We start from the raw sequence: 25,450 nt of genomic DNA, 5'->3' as shown, positions 1-25,450 counted from the left end.
TTATACTGACTGAGGTTGAGAAACTCACATCCAAATCCCTTCTCCTCATTAGGGAGAGGGGGGAATTGAACTGGAGTCTTCCATCTCCCAGGTGAGTGCTTTAACCACTGGGCTAAAGGTTATGCAGGGGTACGTCTTGCCCCTGGCTGTCTTGTGTGGAGTTAGGTGTGCTCTGCCACCATACTGGCTAGAAACAGCTTAGGTGCCTGACTCCAGGAGAGGGGCTCCTGGCTTTGGATCCCCAGCAGCGATAAGCACTTCCCTTCAGCCTGGATTTAGGTGCCTAACTCCTTGAGAGGGGTGGGGCTTAGGATACAATCACTTGCCTCAGTATCTCCCACTGCCTAGTTTATACATCTCTCTGCCTGGCATGCTAGCTTTTTTGGATCTCATCCTCAGGTGCCTATTCTTCCCCATTCACTGAACAGAGCCTATGAGTTTAACTCAGAGTTTGTGGATTCCACCGGATAGGTAGGCACCTAAAAGTTAGGCACTGTAATATGAGGCATTGCAACAATTAAGTGTCTGTTGATTTGGGCTTTCCCTCTGACTCCTAAGTAATCCTCCAGAGTCAGGTTGAAACACACACAGGGAGCAACAGTGCAGGATTCCACAAAGCGCTCAGTCAACTGGTGCTGAGCCTTTTTTTCTGGAATACAGGACTTCGCTTCTGTCTCTACCACGGTCAGCGTGGCACTCTCCAGGAGTTCTGAAGTCACATTTAAAAACACTAACAGGACAAAGTGCTGGAGAATTACTGTATAACCTTGGAGGGTATTTTTGGCTTACATGCAGACTGCAGTGTAAATCCAGCTATCACCTTGACTGACTAGGCACACACAGAGACAGAGCAGTTTTCACGCCATTTGCAGTACTTACTGTTAAAGCAGTAATTCCCACACTCTGCAGCGAGTCAGTGTAAAACAAAACAAGAACATGCAGATTTTATTTTTCAGTGGTTTTAAAATCTTGATTTCAATAGTCTGTCTTGTTTTAAGCAGGTCTTCCCTTCACTGAGCTTTCCCTGCTTCATTTTTGCAGTGTATCTCTACGTAAAAACTCCACCAGAGAGGTCCTTTGGGGCCATCTGCCTGTCCCAAGTCAGGATAAAGGAGGAGGGTTGGGCGTGGGGCTAGCAACTCCACCCCATAAAAAATCAACCTGCTACAGAAACGCCAACAATAAAACTGTTGTTGGCGGCCCATACCCCGATTGGGGTGACGGGCGTGAGTGAGTGAGTGGAGTGATCTCTAGATAAAGTGGTGGTATGATGAGAGCGACAAGCTTAGAAGGTAGAGTATCCTATTTCTATTGTCTTTAGGAAATAATTTAGTTTTATCTACTTACAATGTGAAAAGGGTGAAATTCATCCCTCTGCAGAGGGATGCATCAAATATTATTTTAAGGTCTTAAGTGATGTATCAGACATGCGCAGACTTCAGCACAAGGTTGAATTTCACACAAAGGGAAAAAGAATGGCTAGCTTTTTTGGTACTTCTTACTATTAAATATTAATTACCATTATCACTCATCACAGCTTAGACAGAAAACATACAACAATGATTTCAGCAGAAAACGACTAACTCCTCATCCAGTTAAGACATCAAAGTATGTGTCTTATGTACTCGCACTTATACCACCTTGGTTAAAAACAGACGAGCCTAAGTCTCATTGAAAAAGGTGCTTTTTAAACATAATCACCTCTTGATCTGAGAGGTGCTCTTAAAATGTCACTCCAGAAATTTGGTTAAAACAAATTTGCATGTTAATCCAGTAGGTTTGTGAAACAATGTTCAGGGCATTGGAACGAAGTTGACAAGACTATCTCTAATTCATTAACTGGCCCTTAACTCATGCTGTACATTTTGGTACTGCAGTACACATAGCTGTGCATGTAAGGCTTCTCTACTACCACCTTGTAAATACCTAGACAATAAAATGACAAATTAAAGACTCTGGAATTAATGATGCTCCATCTTTAGTTAAATCACAATATTATCAATGTAGGGCAGTTTGCATTTTTTAATTTTTAATAAAATGTATTTGTTGTGCTAAATTTCTTTTTTTGAGAAGAAAAGCTTATTGTTTCATCATGACTTAACTGAAACACATACTTTTCATCTGAAAAACTGTTTGTGATAAACTAAAGAGTGGATTTTAACGTCCTTCTAAGTTAGCATGCTGGTGTAGCACAATTATTTCCCTAGTGAGTCTCCCAAGATAATACTTGACAGAAGGGAAACAACTCCATCTAGTGGATTAATAGTGTGTGCATGTTTTCCATGTTTATGCAATCTTTACTCTCTTTCATAAACCTACTGGTTTGAAATACAGTATTGTAGTAGAGGAGAACAAAACTCTTTGTTTTGGAAAGAAATCCTTGGTGGTCTCCATTGTTTTGCTGAGGTAGAAATTGTGCCTACCGTGAAATTGCAGGGTAGTCAGAGGCTAAAAAAGGGATTAGACCTTGATGTGAACAAGAACAGCATTTGTTGTTAACATAATGAGGATAAAATTACAATAGCTTTCAATCCTCATGATTCAGGGTGTAAGATAATCACCAGCTGGAGGAGAGAGGCTGGAATTCCCCCTTCATATAGTGCTGCATAATTAGGGAGTTTTGTTTTATGGCATTCTCTGAAGCATTCAGCACTGACTACTGTGGGTGATCAGAGGCCATGGTACCATCTCTGGATCATTGCTCTGTTCTGAGATAGCAATTATAATGTTCCTAAATGACAGAATGGATGCTGCTATGGGTAGGTGGAATGTGCAGTAAGGCAGAAGAAGTGCAAGCCCCTACGGTTTCTATTTGGACAGATGTACTAAAACTTTCCTTTATTTTTGGAAGAATTCTATATTTAAAGCTTGAAAAAAACCTCATTGTTACCTTTTTGGCAGTGCTGCCCATCAAAGCCCAAAGGGCAATCACATTCGTAACTGTCCTTTTTGGGCATGCAGCTTCCCCCATTAGCACATGGCGAATTCACACAGGGATGGACAGCGTTCTCCACATTGACTCCAGAAGTGAAATCCTGCTTCACATCAATTGTCCGGTCATTCAATATAATCTTGGTTTAAAAGAGAAGAGAAAATGATGAAGAAATCTCCAAATTCAGATGCCACCCCTTCAGAAACACATTTTTTGCTTTATTACTCAATACTTAGCATCAGAACTTCCCTGAATGGCTCCAGAGAAAAACATTGTTTTGAAGACTTCATCTAACATCTATTTATTGTCATCAATGAATTTTCAGATCTTAGCCTTTCAAAACAATTACTTGTTTATCCTGAGGTGGGGGAATAAAAGATTATTTTTGTTTTTCCTTGGAACACAAAGCAATTTAACGGCGCAGTCAGATAAAAGCTGCCTGACATTTACCAGCCTTTTGTTTGAACTTTGGTGCATTGTTTTGTAGCTCAGCTGTGAGCCACAGGGGCGGCTCTATGTTTTTTGCAGCCCCAAGCACGGCAGTCAGGCGGCCTTTGGCGGTGTTTCTGGCAGAACAGGTAGACTCAGTGGTATCTCAGCACATCAGGTGTCTTCCTTCCCAAGGGGTCCTACCTGTCACAGACATATCTTGGAGAACATAACAGGAAAGTAATGCAGAGCAGTGTATCTAGCACTGCCTACTGCTAGTATGTTTGCCTGGAGAACTCACAACTAGGAATGGGTGAAAGGTCCAATTTGTTATTTCTTAAAATGTTGGGAGCAGTTAAATTGAAGATATCTGTGAAACTATAGGATTCTTCAAAAGCGTGTCTGCATTTTGAGCTCTCTAAGAAAAAATATTGCGGTTTGTACAACCTCATTTAATATATAATGAATTTATACACAAGGTGCCATATTCTGATCTTGGTTACATCAGTGTAAATATGGCAAAAGACCATTTACATTAATAGTGTCACAGATTTTAACCCCAAACGGGACCAGTATTATCATCTGATCTGACCTCCTCCATAACACAGGCTGCAGAATGTCACCAATAATTTCTGCATCAAGCCCATACTTTCTGTTTGAATTATAGCATACCTTCTGGAAAGATATCCAGCCTTGACTGCAAGTGGTGGAGAATCCACCATCCCTAAGTAAGTTTTTCCAGGTAGGAATGCAAGAAGAGGCCTAGGGGTGGAGCGTGGGTGAAGCCACATCAGGCTGTTTGGGGAGGCTGTGCCTATATTCCCAGCCTATGATACCCACCGCCCATGTGCTCAGTCAATTATTTCCCATTACCTTTAAGCCCTTTTCAGTGTCACTGCATTCCAAGTCCCCCATCTTGGAAGAGTGACCCACATTCTTTGCCCCTAGATGTATGGCCTTATGTTTGGCTAAATGAAAATGCATCTTATTCTAACAAGCTCGTCTTACCAAGTAATCAAAATAGGACTCTCTAATGATGTGTCCTCATCATTATTTACCTCTCCATCAATTTTTGTGTCAACTGCAAATTTTGCTAGCAATGATTTTGTATCCTTTTCCATATCAATAAAGATATTGAAGAGTAATGACACTAAAAACACCCCCACTGTATGACAAATCCCCATTTACAATCACTTTTTCAGGATCAATCAACTAACCAGTTTTTAATCCATTTACTATGGGCTACGTTGATTTGTTATTTAACTCTATGGAATTACTCAGATTTAACTCTCAGGGTTCTGGGCTAAATTCAGAGGTGTGACTACATTATTCTAAAAAACTCTAGAGGAAGCCAGTGCTAGAGTAACCTATATTTTCTTCTGGCCCCACATTGTGTATATTATACCAATTTAGTCTGCTTACACCTGACTCCATTAAACATCACTCCTGAATTTTGACCACTAACCAAGGAAAGGGTGAGTAGGTGGGTGTAGCTCACACACTAAGAGGCCACAAGCAAGGAAGATAGCAAGAAAAGCAACTAATGGAAGGCTGTAAGAGTGTGTACGTTACATTACACTAAGTTATGTTAGTCTTCACCATACTTTGACATGAGCCTTCTTCTGGCTCTCTAGCATATAAGTTACACAAACCATTTATATGTCTATACCTTGTCCATCACTGAGCATTCTTTAGACTCCCCTTATGTTCACTTATTTACATATAGGTGTAAATGAGTCTAAAGGTTTCAGAGTAGCAGCCGTATTAGTCTGTATCCGCAAAAAGAACAGGAGTACTTGTGGCACCTTAGAGACTAACAAATTTATTTGAGCATAAGCTTTCGTGGGCTACAGCATCCTAAGAAGTGGGCTGTAGCCCACGAAAGCTTATGCTCAAATAATTTTGTTAGTCTCTAAGGTGCTACAAGTACTCCTGTTCTTTTTAATTAGTCTAAAGAGATCTAATTTGGACATCAACTTCACACATAACCTCTGAGTTTGGCCCAGCATGTCTGTGGTTCACTGCTCTGTACACCATGGAAGGTAAATAAAAAAACAGCAACAACACTTACCAGTAATATGTCAATAGCATTAGGAAGAAAATGATGTTCTTGACTATTAAACATATTTTTAAGCAAGCACCTTGTGAAGGGTTGCTAAGGTCTACGGATGAAATCCTGGCCTATCAGGAGTTTTGCCATTAACTTCAGTAGGGCCAGGATTTCACCCTCGATGTTCAAGTGTCAGGGATATGGAAGATATGAAGTGAATGCACAGAGTTAGTTTATTTCAAAACATGTACCTTCTGAATACTTCCACTGAAGGGCTTCAGTATCCCAGAGTTCTTCTTCAGGTTATCGTAATTAGGGACTCCACCGATAAATATGCCAGTGTTGCACTTAATCTGCGTAAAAGCTCCCTGTCACAAAAGTCAGAATCCATTTTTGTTAGATCAGCTGCACCCATGCTTGCATCTTCAGGCTAGCTTGCTGTATATTTTTAGAAGGGTGAGAGCCCTGGGTGACACAGTATTTCTGTATGGTATGCAACATATCCTTACATCTTCGTGCTAACGTGGAAGGGACAATGTGGACCCTGTACTAAGTGGTTGGGCCTGATTCTATTTAGAGCTGTCTGGAAAATGTAAAATGTTTCAACATTTTGATAAAAACTGAGGGGAGCAGGGGGTGGGGAGGAAGAGCATTAAAATGATATTGAATTTCTTCTCTTTCCTTTTTTTAGCCAGTTCTAATTCTGATCTCTTGATCATATCTGTGTGAAGTGGGAATAACTCCACTGCAGTCACACTGGTGTGATACTGGTAGCAGTGAAATCAGAACCAGGCCCTCAGAGTTAAAATCAACACTAAACAGAGAAGAGTCAAACGCTTGCAGTATTTGAAAAAAGCAAAGTTGTAATAAAGGAAACAGGTAAAAGGAAGAAATATCATATGTCTGAACCGGGTGCTGGAAGCTGAAGCAGTCACTCAGACTACACTGGAATTCTAGTTAACCTTTTTGTATGAATTGGAAGGACTCTAAATTTAAGGACATGCTAACTGTGTAATTCCAGTTCTGCAGGAGCTCCTTGTTGGCAGCTTCAAAGCTAACCTCTCTTTACAGCTCAGGCACAATGCTCAGCTAGAGAGAAAAAACTAGAAACCACCTTCTTCTCCTTTGTTCATTATTGTTGATAGCTTGATAGCAGATGAACTAGATTACCCATAATTCTTTGTAGTCCCAGATTTATATTAGGGCTGTCAATTAACCGGAGTTAACTCATGTGATTAACTCAAAAAATTAATCGCTATAAAAAAATTAATCGCTATTCATCGCAATTTTAATTGCACTGTTAAACAATAAATACCAATTGAAATGTATTAAATATTTTTGATGGTTTTCTATATTTTCATATATATTGTATTCTGTGTTTTAAGTGAAATCAAAGTGTATATTATTTTTATTACAAATATTTGCACTGTAAAATGATAAAAGAAATAGTGTTTTTCAATTCACCTCATACAAGTACTGGAGTGCAATCTCTTTTTCGTGAAAGTGCAATTTACAAATGTAGAATTTTTTTGTTACACAACTGCACTCAAAAACAAAACAATATAAAACTTCAGAGCCTGCAAGTCCACTCAGCTCTACTTCTTGTTCAGCCAATCGCTAAGACAAACAAGTTTCTTTACATTTACAGCCACGTAAATATCTTGCAATGCCAGCTAGAACAGTGCTAAGTGAACGCCTATTCTCACATTCAGTGACATTGTAAACAAGAAGTGGGCAACATTATCTCTTGCAGATGTAAACAAACTTGTTTGTCTGAGTGATTGGCTGAACAAGAACTAGGACTGAGTGGACTCTGCAGGCTCTAAAATTTTACATTGTTTTATTTTTGAATGCAGGTGTTTTTTACAAAGTTCTACATTTGTAAGTTCAACTTTCATGATAAAGAGACTGCACTACAGTACTTGGATTAGGTGAACAGAAAAATAGTATTTCTTTTGTTTTTTACAGTGCAAATACTTTGTAATCAAAAATAAATATAAAGTGAGGACTGTACACTTTGTATTCTGTATTGTGATTGAAATCAATATATTTGAAAATGTAGAAAATGTCCAAAAATATTTAAATGGTATTTTAATTATTGTTTAAGAGTGCAATTAATCGCACAATTAATTTTATTAATCACATGATTAATTGCCATTAATTTTTTTAATTGCTTGACAGCCCTAATTTATATATAAAATGCTATGATCCTTTGTCCATGAACCAAAGTGCTTTGTATCTATAATTCTAGAGCTTTGTGTCTATGATTCTAAGGACTTTGGATGTTTGGTTGAACTTTATAGTGTGACCAAATAAGGGAAACTGTGTAATATTTTTACCCTGACCTGTTGAGAATGTGTCAAAATACCAAGGAAAAGACATCTTTTGATTGATTAATGAGGGATACTTGTTATTACAAAAGTCTTCAATATTCAATACAATAGTGACTCACTGAAAGATGTTTTTAGCTAACTAGAAATTACTTGTTATCACAGGTGTTTCCTATAATAAGGATGTAGTTAGAAATATCTTTAGCTAATTGATTAAATAAGCTAAAATACCATAAAAGGACAAAAACTAAGCTATTGTTAGCTCATTAATTAGGTAAGCTGAAATACCATAAAAGGAACTCCTCAGATAAATCAGTTATGGGAAAGGAATTATTTTCGGTCTTGAACAAGTATATAAGGATGAGAGTTTTTGGATATTAGTTAGGGATAAATCAAGCTGAAGTCACTTTTCCAGTCTTCAACTCAGTTTGGTAACCATAGCCTTTATTTCTATGTTGTGCTGTACCAATTTTTAACTAACAACCTTTAATTCATAAATAATAATTAACCCTGATTATTTAACTAAAACCCAATAGACTGGTCAAAAAAATTTCTACTGAACCTCTTTTTTGAGGCTGGGGTCACCAGTTCTTCCTCAGACTGTGGACTTGGGCTTGGTCCCTCTGGAAGCAATGTAGGTGATGGGGTTGTTTCCGTTGCTGGTGAACCGCTCTCCGCTGGTGCACCTGAGGTTATTTCAGGCTCTGGCTGAGCCTTTTGGGTATGGCTGTCTGTTGCTTCTGCCAGTTTTGGCTCGCTGGCGCCCTCTGGCTTTGAGTTTGAAGATGTGGTTGCACTTGCTGGTGCTGGTTGCTGTTCCAGTTCCGGGCCTGGGACTGGAGGTGTTGTGGCTGTTTCAGTGGTTGGCATGGAATCCGGATCCACTACCTCTGTCTGGGTCTCTGGTAACCCAGACGGGGCATCTGTGGACGGTTCAGGAACAGGAATGGGTCTGGAAGCTTGCCTGGTTTGGCTACGTGTAACCATTCCCACTCGCTTGGCCGCTTCACCTGGTTGGCCAAGTCTTCTCCCAGTAGCATGGGGATAGGATAATTGTCATAGACTGCAAAAGTCCACATTCCTGACCAGCCTTTGTACTGGACAGGCAGTTGAGCTGTAGGCAAGTCTACAGCTTGTGACATGAAGGGGTAAATTGTAACTTGGCCTTTGGGTTGATGAATTTGGGTCAACGAAGGATTGGTGATAGCTGACACTTGTGCCCCCGTGTCTCTCCACGCAGTAACCTTCTTTCCGCCCACTCTCAAATTTTCCCTTCGCTCCAAGGGTATTTGAGAGGCATCTGGGCCTGGGGATCTTTGGTGTGATGGTGGTGTAATGAATTGCACTCGCATGGTGTCTTTGGACAGTTGGCCTTGATATGTCCAGTTCATTACACTTAAAGCATCTTCCATCTGATGGGTCACTGGACCGAGGTGAGTTACTGGAGACTGGTGAGGTGGAAGAGTAGGGTGTCTGTGGCTTTACTTGGGTTGTATGTGGGGTCTTTGGCTGTCCTCGGTTGTAGGGTTTATGGTCGGTGTGCCCCCTGGGGTAATCATTCCCCTTGACAGTAGCTTTCTTGCTTTCTGCCACTTCCATCCATTTGGCTCCAATTAAATGAAATTTTGCATGAAAAGTGTCCGCTTTCCATATAAAAATACTAGTTTGCCTGAAAACCTGAAGACTTTTCTCCTGAACAGGCACTTTGGCAGCGGGTCCCAGAGTGGAAGGACCCCCCCACCGCCAAATTACCACCAAAGACCCGGAGCAGAAGAAGCTCTGGGGTCCTGGGCCCCGTGAGAGTTTTCTGGGGCCTCTGGAGCGAGTGAAGGACCCCCGCTCCAGGGGCCCCGAAAAACTCTCATGGGGGCCCCTGTGGGGCCCAGGGTCTGGGGCAAATTGCCTCACTTGCCCCCCCTCTGGGCCGCCCTGCTCCTGAAAACTTTTGGATTTCAGATTTTTGGTGAAAAGTCAAATATTTCTGCATGAAGAAAATAAGAAGCCATTTTTCAACCCTCCTGAGTCTCAGCTTATTTGGAGAAAAAGTTTTTCAGAGTGTAAATTCTAACACTTGTGCTTAGAGGTGCTAGGGGGTTGAAAAATGCACATGCTGGTGTTTTGTAATAGGTACAGCTATGACCAATAAATTGAAGAACAGGAAGAAATGAACCTCATGTATGAAACAAGAAATGTAGGTCGAAGCACACATACCTGGGTCAAGTGGACGAAGAGAGATGCTCCCAGTTATGTCCTGGGCTCCTCTCCTTCCCAACTCAAAGCTAAAGAAGAGGCTTCCCCATATATGTGCTTCAATAAACTCTTATAGGATTTGGAGAGCAGGGACTGGTTTATCTGAAGATCTCATTTTTGTTAATGTTTGGATGAGAAGTTAGGTCATTTTATGAACAAATTGCTTTATATATGAGAATATACAATATATGCATCTTACCTCTGCCATTCCTTCTACTGGCTTTTGTTTATCAACCTGCAAAATAGCATTCTTTGCAGTGCGAGACACTGTGAGTTCATGCCACTGGCCCAGAATGACAGGTTCTTCACTCCTGTTTAAACCAAAAACTCCAAACATAAAAACCTATAGGAAGTCTACACTTGCATCTTTTTGATACTTTCAAACATTTGTCTTTACCAACTAGCCTTTTGAAGATAATGTCCATGATCCTTCCTTCAACAGAAACAAATTACTAAGTATCTTTACCTATTAGCATTAAATAAAATAAAGGGGAAAAATATGACTGCACAAAAACTCAATGTATATAAGGCTTAACAGAGGGCACCATTTCTAAACACTGGCAGTGAAGGAATATGTGTCAGTGTTCCTTTACTAAACTAAGAGCATTTTAGTTTTATTTGTAAAAACCACTTTAAGCAACCAGTGCACATTTAACTATCTGAGAGCTAAACTTTCTATTCAATTTCTGCAGTTACTTAGGTTTAAATATATGAGGAAAAAGTCTCAGATATACATCCCCAGCTCCCAATGACAGAAACTGGAGATACAGAAATTTACCTAAGGCAGAAGTTTCCCACAGCCTTTGTCTCCTTATGAGACAGAAACATTTTGTGTTTGTAAAAAGAACAGGAGTACTTGTGGCACCTTAGAGACTAACAAATTATTTGAGCATAAGTTTTCGTGGGCTACAGCTCACTTCATCAGTTGCATAGAATGGAACATAACCGATGAAGTGAGCTGTAGCCCACGAAAGCTTAAGCTCAAATAAATTTGTTAGTTTTCAGGTGTCACAAGTGCTCTTGTTCTTTTTACGGATACAGACTAACACGGCTGCTACTCTGAAACCTGTTATTTTGTGTTTGCTTATCCATTAAATTCGGATAAGCTCTTTTGATGCAGGCCATCACAGTGAAATCCTTTATTTTATTTATTTATTTATTTTTTTAACTGCATGTTGTACATTAGGGGCCATAAACAAATTATGATCCTAATTATGTAATGAGATTCTGAATAAGAACCATAGTCTCCTCTTATTATGCCAAGTGACCACCAGTCTCACAGGAAACATTTTAAAACTGTTCAGATAATCTTTATTAACCCAGCACTAATCTGGGACAGAAAAACAGTCTGCAGAATGGATAGAAACCACATCCCCATAGATGTTACAATTAATGAAGTCCTATAGACATTCCCTTTACTTTGAAATGTCATTTTTACTAGTTTAGGTTAAAGCAGTTCAAATCCAAATCAAATCTCAAAGCCTTTGGACCTCACTTCTGCCAATGTTCTTCTGACACCAAACCCTCCAAAAAGCATCACCAAGCAATGTCATTCATCCTTTGTCCTTTTCTTGTTTAGTGACCATTAGGGTTTAATCACCTTGGATAAATCAGTGGGTAATAGGGTTTAATGCCTTGGATAAATCAATATGTAATAAAGAAACCAGATGAGTCTGACTACTTAATAAGATGCAATATATGTATTCTCTGTCCTTTGCAGAAAAAGTCATCATCATGCCAACCCTCCTGCTTTTGTAAACTGTAATTTTAATTAGAGATGAGTGAACCTTGTAGAGTTTGAGATTTTCAGAACTGCAAGTTTATTTTTTGGATTCACAGGGTTTGCAAAACTAGTACAAGTTTGTGGTCCCTTTTGGACATAATTTAAACTCTTTTTTCCTCAAGGATGAGTCATTTTTTAAAATTGTTTTTCTAGTTATATTGAATCTTTGTCTATGTGTTAGGGATGGACTCACTTCCCCTCATTTCCAGGTTCCTGATCCTGCATTAAGATCCAGGAATGTGAATATCTGTGCCCATGTGAAGTCTCATAAGCACAGTGGATCCTGGTACAGGATAGAGTGACACAGTGGTAGCCTGCACCTAATCTTCTATTCAGTTTTTTTGTCTCCTCCTTTTACACCCTCTGTTGCTATCTGCCTGCATTCTGCTTCTTTGCTCACCATGTCGCCTAAGCAAAGCACAAAACTCAATCACTTTCAAGATGAACTTTTAAACTCTCATCATCCAAGTGACAACGAGCTCATCTATCCCTAATTATAATGATAACATTTACATGCAGCTCATTTCAGCATGGTGCAATGGCCAAGGTAGCCAGGAGACAGGAGTCATATTCCCAGCTTTGGCACTGCCTGCATGTGTGACTTTGGGCAAGTCATCTATGAACTCTCTGAGCCTATTTCACCATCAATAAAACAGGTATAATGCTGCTTACCTCATCTTGAGATCTATGGAGGAACAGTGCTATCCGAGACTGAAGTATTTCATGAGGAGCTGGTAGCAATCCCTACATTTAGGTTGCCTAACACTTGCCATTATAAAAGATTCTTGAAACCATTTTTTTAGACGCTCTAACACTTGCACATGTGCATTTATGATACAGTCTTTACTTACATGCTCACATACTATATTTTTCACAGAACTTGATTCTTGATCCCCATCAGAGTTGTATAGCGAATCTGTATCATTGAGATACTAATGTTCTCCTACTTTATGCTGGAGAGAGATTCATTGTTTGTGTGGCACTCAGATACTATAATGATGAGTGCCCAAGAAAGCACCGTGATGAAATGAGTAATTCTGTATTTGTTACAGGCTTTGGATGGTGTGTAATAAGGCAGGGACTGCTCACTGAATAAATCACATTTAAGTAATCATGTTTATTGAACAGCTGCCTATTCCCTATGTCCTGTCCATTCTGTGCACTAAATGAGGGAGGAATCCCTTGGGAAAAAAATAATAGGTGATCATATAATCAAAGACTATCAAAACTGCATACACACAAGGTGAAGAACTAAGGTAGCATGGACAACCTAAATTCCTACTTTGAGTGCTTCACTTTGTAACCTGCAAACCTTTTAACACAGTTAGTTGTATGTTATTACTCTTTGTTAGTACTCTGTATTATATGATATCACTCTTTGGGATAGCTTTGATTGTTTTCAAGTAAGCTTACCATCAGGTTGACCAATTTTACTTTTTTCAGCAATCATAACAACTTGTATTTTTCCTCAATGTATTTGAAATTCAAATATTAATTTATTTCTCCCTCTCTTTTTTTAAATGTAAAAAGCCAAATTCCACTCTCATATACACATGTACAACTTCTGATGGGATGTGCACCCATCTATCTGAGTTAGAATTTGGCCCAAAGTGTTTTTAAGCAGTAAAAATGCTATTTGGGGCAAAAAAATAATAATTTCTTTCAATATGTATCTGTAGTATGGATTACATATAGAAGATAGAGACTGCAAGATGTTATCTGAATGTATGCACTCAGGCCCTCCCACAGTGAAAATCAATATATTTCACAGCCTCCAGTATGACTAACATTTCCTATGAACACAGGAAGCATACAACATATAAAGACCACAGGTAATATACTCTATTACTCACACATCTTTGCATACATTATTGCTACATATTAGGCTATTGCTAAAGATTACTGTAAAATATCTACAGTTTCATTATATATTATTCCTTAATTTCTTGTGATAATATTATTGGGGCAAGGGGGTTAATATTTTTAAAGTATTTTCTCTATGTGGATAAGAATAACATCTGCAGTTGCAGGGTAGGATGAAATGATAAGTGCTATCAATGCTCATGCTAGCTTCAGACCACCGGATAAGGGTAATAGGAAAAATACTCCCGTGTTATAGTATTGCAATTAGACACATGGCTTCTATGCCTTCCCCAGAAGTACCCGTCACTGGATTTTGTTGGAGAGTGAATACGTAACTGCACAAACCAGTAGCCTCTCCAACATGGCTATTCCTTTCCTATATCTTCCTTGTGGCATTGTCTGAAAAACTATTACAAATAACATTTACCTGATAATGGCTGTTCCTGAACCACAATCAAACCTGAACTCCACATAGCTTGCCACCATGTTAAGAGACAGGAAGTCCTTGCTGTCTGTGTCATAGCTGTACAAAAGGACCCCATTCTCTGAATCTGGACGAAATGTCATCTCAAACTCCGTAAAAGAAAGGTAGTTCTGTGGTTCCAATGGCCAGGGTGTTGTAGCAAATGACCTCAATGACTCATTGAACTGAGGTATGGCCAGGATAAATGCTGGAAGTCCAGAAAAAATAAGTAGGTCACCTTAGGCTATAAGGTAAGAAACTGACTAACTCACTAACCAATTTCAGACGGCTTTCTTCATTATGCATTTAAATCTACTGTCACACTAGATGCCCTGCCATTCATTCTGCAACTCTCAGGCACACAGGATAAACATGCTGCTGAACTTCCTTCCTCAGACAGCCCAGCTCTATTGGTCAGGCATAGAGAAAAATCAGAAACGTGGCCCTGTTTTCTCCCAAGCCCTTAGAATTGCTTGCCCAGCAGGCAGTGTGAAGAAGGAGCAGTCCCTGTGCTCTGAAATGCACAAGGACTGCAACCGTTCCCCTATCCACACGCAGCAGTCAACGGGAACATGGAGTCTCACCTGCTTATCCATGCAAGATGCACTCTAGCCCATAAAAATAAACAACATGACATGCACACAAGGCATCTATCACCATCTTACCAGCATATGCATGTGTTTTGCAGGAGAAGGAACAAATCGGGGCTGTTTTCTGATAGTTCAATGACATCCAAAGTGGTCTTATCCTACTGAAAAAATGTATTGAACAAGGACTAACATGTAAGTCAGAAATAAAACACATCTGGTGTCCTCTCACCTTCTTCACAATGACGACCTTTAAATCCAAGAGGGCAAAGGCACACGTATGCATCAGCTTGGCTTGCAGTGCAGGTACCACTGTTAATACAGGAAGCCTCATCGCAGATTCCACTGCTGCATTCACCTAAACTCACAGCCAGAATGTCATACCATACCAGTTAATCCAAGAGGATTTAGCCAGCTGCTTGCTTGTTGTTACAAACAAATGCAATTTGCTTTCTCAAATAAACAGAATTCTCTCAATCTGCAAAACTACAAAGCAGATTTTAGGCTAAGTGGTTGATTTTAGCATTGATTTTAAAATGGTAGAAATGAGAACTAACCAAATAACAACTCACAAGATTTTTTTTTTACAGTATAACCATTCACCAGATGACTGGGTTTTGCCTACCCTCAGTAGCATCTTTGTTGTTCTCACGAATGTGTATTTCAGAATCTCCATGTGTCACTTGATTGTTTACATTACAAACATGGCGATTTGTTTAACCTCAATTATCTTAAGTGCTGCTTTGTTCATTCAGAGTTTGGGGACAGTATGGTAAGCGCTGAATGTGTTAAGCAGGAGCATCTAAGCTTATTAACCAACATGTAGCTGTTAACTGTTCTGTCTGCACTGCAGGGGATCCATATTACCAACATATGGGTTTTCTAATCACCATTTCCACCACACTGGCATATGATGTCTACAGTACAGAAAGGTGCTCTGAGGTAACAATATCAAAACTGTCACAGAAGGAGGGATTTTTTTAATTTCCTTCTCAGTCAGTGTTTAATACTTAGAAGTGTATAAAGTACCAGTTAACTCAGATATTTTTCTTTATTTTAAATTGTATTATTGTTTCTTTAAATCATTTCCCCCCTAGTCTACAAGAATAAATTGTAAATATAAGTTAACAAGGCCCAGATCAACACATGCACTGTGTGTGAGTGTAAGCACATTGCTTATGTTTCTGCAGTGTTTTAAAGGGGTAAAGTGCTACAAAATGGTGAAGAAGAACAAACTTACACTTGAGTACCTTCAAACATACTCCTGGAGGTGGGGTATATATAGAGAGGGAACTCCAAGTGAGTATTTTCAAAGTGATTTACCTCAGATTACAGATTGGATCACTTAGACAAGAAACATGCAGAAGGGTGAGTAGGAAACAGAGTCTGAACTGACAAGCTGGGAGTGGTTGTATTATCTGGAGTGACTGAGCAAAGTTTGGCAAACCTGCTGTTGACAAGAGGAATCCTTTTTTTAAACAGGGAGAGGAGCATCAGGCAGAAATATTTAATCTACTGCACAGGGCACTGCAAAACCTCAGTGGGGTCCTAGCATGAGTGCAGTTCAAACTCAGAGGTTGATTTCCTATCTCACATTCATTCAGTGTGTAAAGAACAGCAGGAAAAGAACTTCTGTAGAGATTTAACACATGATAAACTTCAATTCAGCCAGTCATTTCAACCAGAGTTGATTAATTGTTTTGTCCTATTACACAAACAAGACCACTGTGCTATACAACCTGGAATAAAAACTTTGGATCACAGAAGGAAAAAGGTCTATGAGGTCATTTTGTCCGTCTCCCTGACAGTGCAGAATTGTTCCCTATTGTACATTTATAAGTGTTTCTTCAAGCCTAGTTTTTAATGTACCAAGTGATGGCCTGATTACACTATTCATAGCACAAAGTATGACCCAACCAGAGGACAGGTTAAAGACAGAACCCATGTGGATACATCTCCTCAGGGACAGGATGAGTTCCACTTTCAGGTGAAGAGAGGCAATTACCCTACAAAATGCCTCCCCAGCCAGCCAGCTATGTGAACAGCTGTTCTTGCAATGCTAGTTTTTCCCCTTCATTTCTCAAAAACAGCTGTCAACAATGGTAAAGGGGGGCTGGCTAAGAGTGGGAATCCTGCGGTACTGCCTGTCATCTGAATATACTCCACTGTTGTGGGTTTAAATAATACTTGCACACACAGAGCACCTATACTTTGAAAAAAGAACGAGTAGTACTTGTGGCACCTTAGCCCTGGTCTACACTGGTAGGAGGCAGGGAGGTGTCGATCTAAGTTCTGCAACTTCAGCTATGTGAATAACATACTTAGATCAACTTACTGTGGTGCCTTTACCACAGTAAGTCGACTGCTGCCACTCCCCCGTTGACTTTGCTTGCACCTCTTGTGGCCCTGGAGTACAGGAGTCTACGAGAGAGGGCTCAGGGGCCAATTTAGATGCAATAAATTGATCCCCACTGGATCGCTCACTGCCCGCTGATCCGGCAGGTTGTGTAGACATATCCTTAGAGACTAGCAAATTTATTTGGGCATAAGCTTTCGTGGGCTAAAACCCACTTCATCGGATGCATGCAGTGGAAAATACAGGAGGAAGCTATATATATCCACTGCATGCATCTGGTGAAGTGGGTTTTAGCTTATGCCCAAGTAAATTTGTCAGTCTCTAAGGTGCCATAAGTACTCTTCATTCTTTTTGCTGATACAGACTAACACGGCTACCACTAGGAAACCTATACTTTGAGGCTCTCTCTCCATTTATCACTAATAATCATAGCAGCACCATGATGGAGGTGAATAGTAAAAGGCCTATTTTATAGATGGGGAAACTGAGGCAACCAGTGAATGGCAAAGTCACAGATGGAACCCAGACATCACGGGTTCCAGTAGAGTTCTCTAACTGTTAGATTCTACTTTTATTTCTTAATCATAAGGATATGAGTTTTCTGATAGACTATGGAGTCATCTGTAAATATATATGATGTAGCAGTGTAGCGCTTCCAGAGTCTTCACTCTCAAGGCTTGTCTACACTAACAGCACTGCAGCTTCTCCCAGCAGCATAATTACGCCACCTCCTTGACAGATGGTAGCTATGTCGATGGGAAAAGCCCTCCTGTCAACATAGCACTGTCTGCACTGGGGGTTAGGACAATACAACGGTGTCACTCAGGGGTGTGAGCAACATAGTTATACCAACCTAAGTTTGTAGCTCAGACCAAGACTTAGAGGTCTGTGCACCTGCTCGCAGATGTTTTTCAGAGGAACATACCTCTGAGATGGGATGAAATCCTGGCCCCATCAAAGTCAATGGTAAAGCTCGCATTGATTTCAAAGTGTTTCACCCAAAGGATTCCACCCAGGGGGAATTCCAAATTACATATCAGCTCTCTCTGAGTTTGTGGCCTGGGAAAAACCGCTAATAAAACATCAGGCTTTATGAAGGTCTGCTGTGCCACAGGGAAATTCTCCCATGGACACAGTGAGCAGAGTCTGCATTGCGTCTTTCCTACACAAGACTGTCCCAAACGGCATACACACTGCTTCCTTCCCCACATGGCTCCCACTGGGGCAGAAGAACGTTAAAACTGTGACTGGAGTTCCATAGGAGCCATCTCTTGCAGAGTCCACACTAGGGAATGAAAGTTCCACTGCTTTCTCCTTTGGCTGCCTGGCCAGACTCTTCTGGGCACCGCTCCCAGGGGACTTTGCATTACCTGGGGGCCCTGAGTTATGCCAGCAGTATCTAACTCGTCACCATCATGATGCTAAAGAGGGACAAATTATGCAACAATTTATACCAACCCACACTAGCTACCCAGATTGTCAGCTATATGGGGCAGTGCTTGCACAATGGGGCCTGTTCCCAATAGGGACCCTTATGCTCTACCACAATATAAACAGCAGCTTGTGATAAATCAAATCCAAAGGAGTGAAAAGGAGGAGTCCAGCAGCACACCGAGGCAAGAAAGGCCAGATAAACTGAATTCACTTACCAAGCTTCATAAAGAAAAATCCAATAAACAGACCTCTCAAAGCAGATGTCAGCAACTGATGACCTCTTCCTACCCATCTGTTCACTGATCCACATCATTATCATCGTGGAATATTTAAGGCCTCAACACAAAGAGCCAAACTAATCATGGCCAGTACCATCCCTTCCCTAATTCAACAATATACTAATCAATCTGCGATCTCATCAGTTATGAACAGATGACTACATTCAAATGTCAGGCTTTGACATCTGTGGGACTGGCCCTGGAAAGTGCTACTTGAAATCCCTGCTTGGGAGGAGAGCACCAGTACTGTATTAGGAGGGTGTTGCTGGTTACCAGAGACCCATGGGCGAAGGCTGGCTCCAGCTTTTTTGCCACCCCAAGTGGCGAAGAAAACAAACAAACAGCCAATCGGCAGCACTTCAGCAGCAGCTCAAAGAGGAAGAGAGGGACTGAGGGACCCACCACCAAATTGCCACTGAAGACCCGGGCGTGCAGCCTCCCTTTCTATTGGATGCCCCAAGCACCTGCTTCCTTCGCTAGTGCCTGGAGCTGGCCCTGATATGGGCAGAGATGTAAGTAGAAACCTACACAACACAACACCCATCTGTACTAAGTCTAGTGTAGTGGTGGTCATTTCTGTTAGTTTTGCACTTTCATGAGCAACAAATTTTAAAAATATCTTTGAGATAAAGGACAATACATTTTTTAAAATTAATGGTAGGCTGACATGTTCTCAGTGATTAAGTATCAAAGGGGTAGCCATGTTAGTCTGGATCTGTAAAAGCAGCAAAGAATACTGTGGTACCTTATAGACTAACAGACGTTTTGGAGCATGAGCTTTCGTGGGTGAATACCCACTTCGTCGAATGCATGTATGTATTCATCCACGAAAGCTCATGCTCCAAAACGTCTGTTAGTCTATAAGGTGCCACAGGATTCAGTGATTAAGATGAAGAGACAGCTTTTGTTTCAGCCAGCGCATTCTCAGTTTCTAAGGACCATCCACAAATCCTGCATCTTGCCCGGCTGTTAGACTAGATGACCCTTGCGGTCCCTTCTAACCCTATGGTTCTATGATCCTGCTGTCCAAACAAACCCTCCTCCCCGTCCTCCCCAGGTGACACTAAGGTATTCCATTTTTCAGTTCAGTATTGATGAGTACACTGAAAAGTCAAGCTTCCCCTCCTGCATCTCATGTCTACATCAAATCCCAGGGTGTGGGACCCTCACAGTGGCAGAAGAACAAGAAGGGAGCTTCAGCAGGAATATGTAGTACTAAAGGTGTCAGCCCTTCCTCCTTTGCGAACACTTTGATTTACAGTTCTATATGGGATTCATAATCCCACCAGTAGGACTGATTTATACACAGGACAGGCCTCTCTCTTCTTTTTTTCCATTTTGTGGTCCCTGATTTATACCCAATATAAGCAGAACAGAATAGAAGGTCAGTTACCAGAAAAGCTAAAAGACTTGAATGGCTAATTCCAGTTTATATTATGTACAGTTTTAAGTCATTTTCTGTACTGTCTGCAAAGCTTCCATGGTACATGGTACACAGCAAGCTTTGCAATTGTGAGGAGCAATGTAACACACAGTATGGTTCTATCTTTCAGCTTCAGGTCACACAGGGAAAAATTCAACATTTATTTTAGTTGATGTTGATTGTTAATGCAACAGTGTGCGGAAGGCACATGGCTGGAAATGACTAGTTGAGACCCAAGAGGCACTACAGATTAGGGATCAGGGAACCTTAGAAAGGTTTTAAGCCATTTTCCATAGATTCTCACTCTATCATGAAATTACCCTCTGTGCTTCCAAAACCCTATTTTTTTCAGTGTCCGGTTTCTGGGTCAATCTGTTCCTTTCTTATATGGCACAGAAGTCTGGTCATTTTATCCAGAGAAAACAGAGCAGTTGTTAATAAGTTTCATACTGATCGCTGCCATACTGGGATTTGGACTGCAAAACTACAAAAAAAGAGAAGAAAGATGACTTTATGGCTGAAACACAGAACTGTCAGGATGTATGGGGTCTATTCCTGCCTTTGCCACTGACTCACTGTGTGACCCTGGCCAAATCACCTGTTCTGTTTAGATTGTAAGTGTGACAGACATGTCAATTTCCTTCAATATTTTTGGGAGACTTTACTAAACTAGGTTTAAATAGCTTTGGGGTCCATTGTATTATAAAGACAAAACTGATGTATTATTGTGGGAATTGTATGTAAGTTCTCTAGATGGAAGATACGGCCTATTTAAGTGTTATAAGCATCAAAGGACTATTTTAAACAATGTGCCACACAAGAAGGAACTTCTGGATAAAGATATAGGGATTTCCCTAGAAAGTACAAGGGGAAGAAAGGGAATACAGATTCCCACCTCAGCACTCAATCTTTTGCAGCTATGCCCTGAAGAGAGAACCATTGTCTGGCTGATAATCTATTCATGGTCTCTGCAGATCACAGTTGCAGTCTGCATAAAGGAAAGGCTAACCTATGCACAAGGGTTCTTGTTCTGGGCAAAAATGTTATGAATTTGTGATGACAGAAGAACCCCTTGGTGGAATTTGAAGGACTGAATCCTATCAGAGTCCTTACTGGAACTGGGGGGTGATCTCTGGTAATTTTCCCCGGGGGTGCTCAACCACTGCTCAGCCCCAGGCCCTTCCCCTACTCCACCCCTTTCCCCAAGACTCCACCCACCCCACCTTTCCCTGGCCCCACTCCATCCCTGCCCCTCCTCTTCCCCGCCTCTTTCTGCCCCCTCCAACAAGTGCACCCCATCCCTGCTCCTCCCCCTCCCACCCAGCATCTCCTGCACGTCACTGAACAGCTGTTGCGTGGTGTGCAGGAGGCACTGGGAGGGAGGGGGAGGAGTTGATCAGAGGGCCAGCGGCCCCGGACATGACTCGCGGACCCCCTGGAGTACCCTTGCGGACCCTCAGGGGTCTGCTGACCGTAGTTTGAGAACTGCTGGGCTCTGGGGCCTTATTTGGGAAGAAGAGTCCTTTATCATACCAAGAAATTCTGTCATGGATCTGAAATTCGTCCATGGGAGCTCCCACTTTCCCTGGGGCAATTACTAATAATGTGCCCAGGCCAACAGTCAGCATGCTTTGTTGAGAGCTTGTCTTCACTGGGTGTTTGAAATACAAGATCAAAATCCTTTACAGAGTCTAGAGAAATACTATACAAAATATACAGACCCATCCCCCACTCTCCCCAACCAAACTCTGAACACAATTGTTTCATTTTTCAATTGGTAGAAAATAACCCTATTATTCTTGTTTAACATTGATAAAGGATCCCATAACATTGCACTTACCTACATCAGCACCGCTTAAAGCCTTCCCTAGTGGCCAGGGTCTCATGTCAACTATCTTCCCATTGACAATGAGTGACTGAACGCAGCCCTGAAAGCCACGGTTGGTTCCTGCTGCTCTGACCAACCAGTATGCACTAGGAGCACCACCAAGATAGAAAGGAGTCCGGAAGGTAATTTTACTATATTGGCCCTACAACGTAAAACAGAGCTGTTTAACTATTTTAAATAACACATTATATTCTATGATAGACTAATGAAGGCAAGATAATTAAGCTATGCAGTCATGATCACTTTTTTCCCCTCAATGAAGAAAAAGAGGCCTTTTGAGGAAAACTAGGTTGTCCATTAGTAACTCTCTCCCACCCATTCCTCCTCCCCAAAAAATTATCACCCTAAACATTTACTTTTATGCCTATTTCTTATCTTGATGTTATGGATCTACTAATGTAAACAAAATTAACGAATCATTTGATTATGAGGGCATGTCTGTGCTTCCTTTGCACTTCCCAGTATACTTTGTTTTCCTATGTTTGTGTTTTCATTTGTAGGCTCTGTGGGGTCCAGAGTAACTTAACATTTGTGTCTTGGACAGCACTGAGCAAAGTGTGAGCATTAAATAAAAAAATAATAATAAATTAAGCTCCAGTGTTAAAAGGAGAGATTTCAGTGGAATTACACCCATTTATGTCAAGGCTAAATTTTATTCTACATCATTTGTTTTCTTTAGGTCAGGACTCAACATAGTTTTACTGGCATATCTATGTTGGAAAAGCATGTGATTTTTTTTATTTATTTGGTTTTTTTAGGACATAGTTATCTCAGTAAGAGTCCTAGGGCAGATGCAGTTGTGCCAGGATAAGGTGCTTTACACCAGTACATCTTATTTTGGTTCCCCTATCAGAATAAATTTTACTGGCATAAGCACTTGTATAACCAGTATAATTGTGCTACACTTAGGTGGGGGGTTTACTGCTTCAACTATGCCAGCATAGTTAAAGTGCACAACTTTTAAGTGTAGCCAGTGCCTTTGGGTCTTTTATTTTAAATACTATATTTAGAGTCTGTAAATAAATGTCTAAAGCCAAATCTAGTGATATAACCTCTAGAGCCAAATCAAAACCATTCCATTTTCAGGGGGTGATGGTGGGGGCATGTTGTAGTTGTCCTGGGGGTAGTAGAAGTAAAAGGAGCTGAGTTATTGGCAATTGTCCACTAATTATTTTCCTTCTGTTCTCTCTTCAGGTCACAGGGGATCAAGTCAAGGTATCTTCATTTATAATATTTATCTTGGTTGTGCCACATGAAATCATTGGAGTTAAATGAGGCCTCACTCAGGGCAGATTCTTGCACTGTGTCTCTAACTGCATGACAACTGTTCATAGTCTATTATTAATTTTATTTTTCTTTGTTTTTTCTTTTCAATTCATTCTTAGATGTTTTAGTATTTTTCCTTTTACAGTGAACCAGTGTTTCTACAGTTTTCCACCATCTGTATTTTACATTTTATTTAATGAAAATCTTATTGAGATCTTTTGTCTTTGAGGCCCCTGTGTCATTGTATATGCACATTTGTATATGTTTCTGGGGCCCTGTCTGCACTACAGGTGCTACATAGTTTGGGTGCTGCAGCTGTGCTATGGTAGTGCTGTAGCATAGACGCTTCCTATAGTGACAGAAGGGGTATTCTGTCACTGTAGGTAATCCACTTCTCCAAGCAGCAGTAGCTATGTTAATGGAAGAATTCTTCCATCAACCTTGTTGCATCAGCACTGGTGGTTAGTTGGCTAAACTACAGTTCTCAGGGTGGGAATTTTTCACACAACTGAGCACTGTGTCTATGTTAACCTAACTTTTAAGGATAGACCAGGCCCAGAGGGTGAGGTGGGGAGAGGTGGAATGTGTGCATGCATGAGAGAGAGAGGTATTTTTTTATCTGGACTAGGCAGCAGAGGGGAGCAGATATGGGAGGCAAGGCAAGGAATTCGGGAGAGCAACAGTACGCTCTGCTAGATATTGGAAAGGAGAACACATCTGGGGCTAGGGAGAGTGGCTGGAGGATTGCTGGACAATGGGAAAGTGCAGTGAGGAAACCAAGCCTTTTTAAATATTCAGTCTGATTTATGTGATTATAAATCTGTTAAAATTGATTCTGGTTCATGCAACTGTCCCATCCCTAATAAAGATACACAAATTTAATCTGATCAATTATAACACACTCCCTGTTAGGAAGAAATGCCATCAGTCTGCAGAGAGCCAGGGCTGAGCATTAGGAATCTGATTACTTACCTGAGATTTACCTGTGACTGGTGTGTCGTTATCCAGCCGGAGCCAGCCATTCAGCCCATCTCTGAACACAGTGACACTGTGCCAGTTGCCCAGTTTGATTTTGCTTTCACTCATAATGATAGCAACTCCAGTCCCACAATTGAACCTGCAAGAGCCAGACAATGGGCCCAAAAGTGACAATTTTTCATTAAACAAACAACCTAACCTTGTTTTTTGACTAAGAAGGGTGCCTTCTCTTCTCAGAGCCTCTCTGTTTCTCCTTTTACATTAAAGTGCAAGATAAAAACACTCAGACAACTGATCTATATCTGGTCTGTTTTAGTGCAGATAAAATATCTTTTCAAATTTTAAACTTTCTTTAATGTTTCCTTCTTCCATGTAGGAGACTTTGCATCCTCTGGCAATACAAAGTATATTGCGAAGCCTGCCAACTTTCTGAAATGGTTTCAAGATGCAGCATATTAGAATTTGAGTTGCTGCTATCACAAAAATTTCTCTTGGGAATTTTCCTAGCTCCCGGGTGAAAGCTGGAGCTAAAGCAATAATACCGGGATTCTGTAAGAAACTCAGATTGTTTGGTACTGATTGACAAGGAGGCCTCAACAGCAGCAAAGCTGAATGTGCACAAAGCATGCTATTTTCTTTGCTTTGTCTCCACTATATGGGTCAGGTTGAGGTAGGCCAGAAATAGGGTTAGGACACATCATTCCCTTTTGTTTCCCCCCCATTTTTATAGCAATCACCATTCCAGTTAATAAATGCCAGATGGAAGTTTATCCAGATATCCTTTAAGATGATCCTATACAGTCACAGAGCAATGTGAGACTCTTCTTCTTCATTTCCTTTAAAGCTCCTCAAGCTCCTACCAGATCAGTGATGTGGTACTGAGTTCCAGTCCCAAACTTGATTCCTGAAGAGTAATGCATTGTGCTACCACTAGACAACTGGGTTAGCTGCGTCTCCTTTGTTCTGAAAATTTTCTTGGGATTCCTTTGTTTATAAAGCAAACTAAATGTACACACCTAGCTACAGTGCTAGCATAGTGCTAGTGGACTGCAGACATTTCTGACCTTGCTAAGAAATAATAATGTTCACTTTGTGAAGGAATCCTCAGGAGGCAGCCTTGTGGCTGACTTCCCCAGTGCC

The 25,450-nt window shown here is 40.8% G+C and overlaps 1 protein-coding gene across 1 annotated transcript in view; it reads right to left on the bottom strand.

The window, feature by feature from the left end:
• Positions 1–25,450, bottom strand: part of EGFLAM (EGF like, fibronectin type III and laminin G domains) — a 139,499-nt gene that overhangs the window by 19,174 nt on the left and 94,875 nt on the right. The window contains exons 12-18 of the mRNA XM_050943772.1: positions 24,305–24,449; positions 22,019–22,208; positions 14,920–15,045; positions 14,065–14,308; positions 10,191–10,302; positions 5,663–5,779; positions 2,891–3,071 (exon numbers count right to left, since the gene is read on the bottom strand). Coding sequence (XP_050799729.1) covers positions 2,891–3,071; positions 5,663–5,779; positions 10,191–10,302; positions 14,065–14,308; positions 14,920–15,045; positions 22,019–22,208; positions 24,305–24,449 — 1,115 coding nt within the window. The remainder of the gene's footprint in view (positions 1–2,890; positions 3,072–5,662; positions 5,780–10,190; positions 10,303–14,064; positions 14,309–14,919; positions 15,046–22,018; positions 22,209–24,304; positions 24,450–25,450) is intronic.

This window comes from Gopherus flavomarginatus, chromosome 3 (genome assembly GCF_025201925.1).
Source record: "Gopherus flavomarginatus isolate rGopFla2 chromosome 3, rGopFla2.mat.asm, whole genome shotgun sequence".
Classification (NCBI taxonomy): domain Eukaryota; kingdom Metazoa; phylum Chordata; order Testudines; family Testudinidae; genus Gopherus; species Gopherus flavomarginatus.
This window is presented reverse-complemented; position numbering and strand designations above follow the sequence as displayed.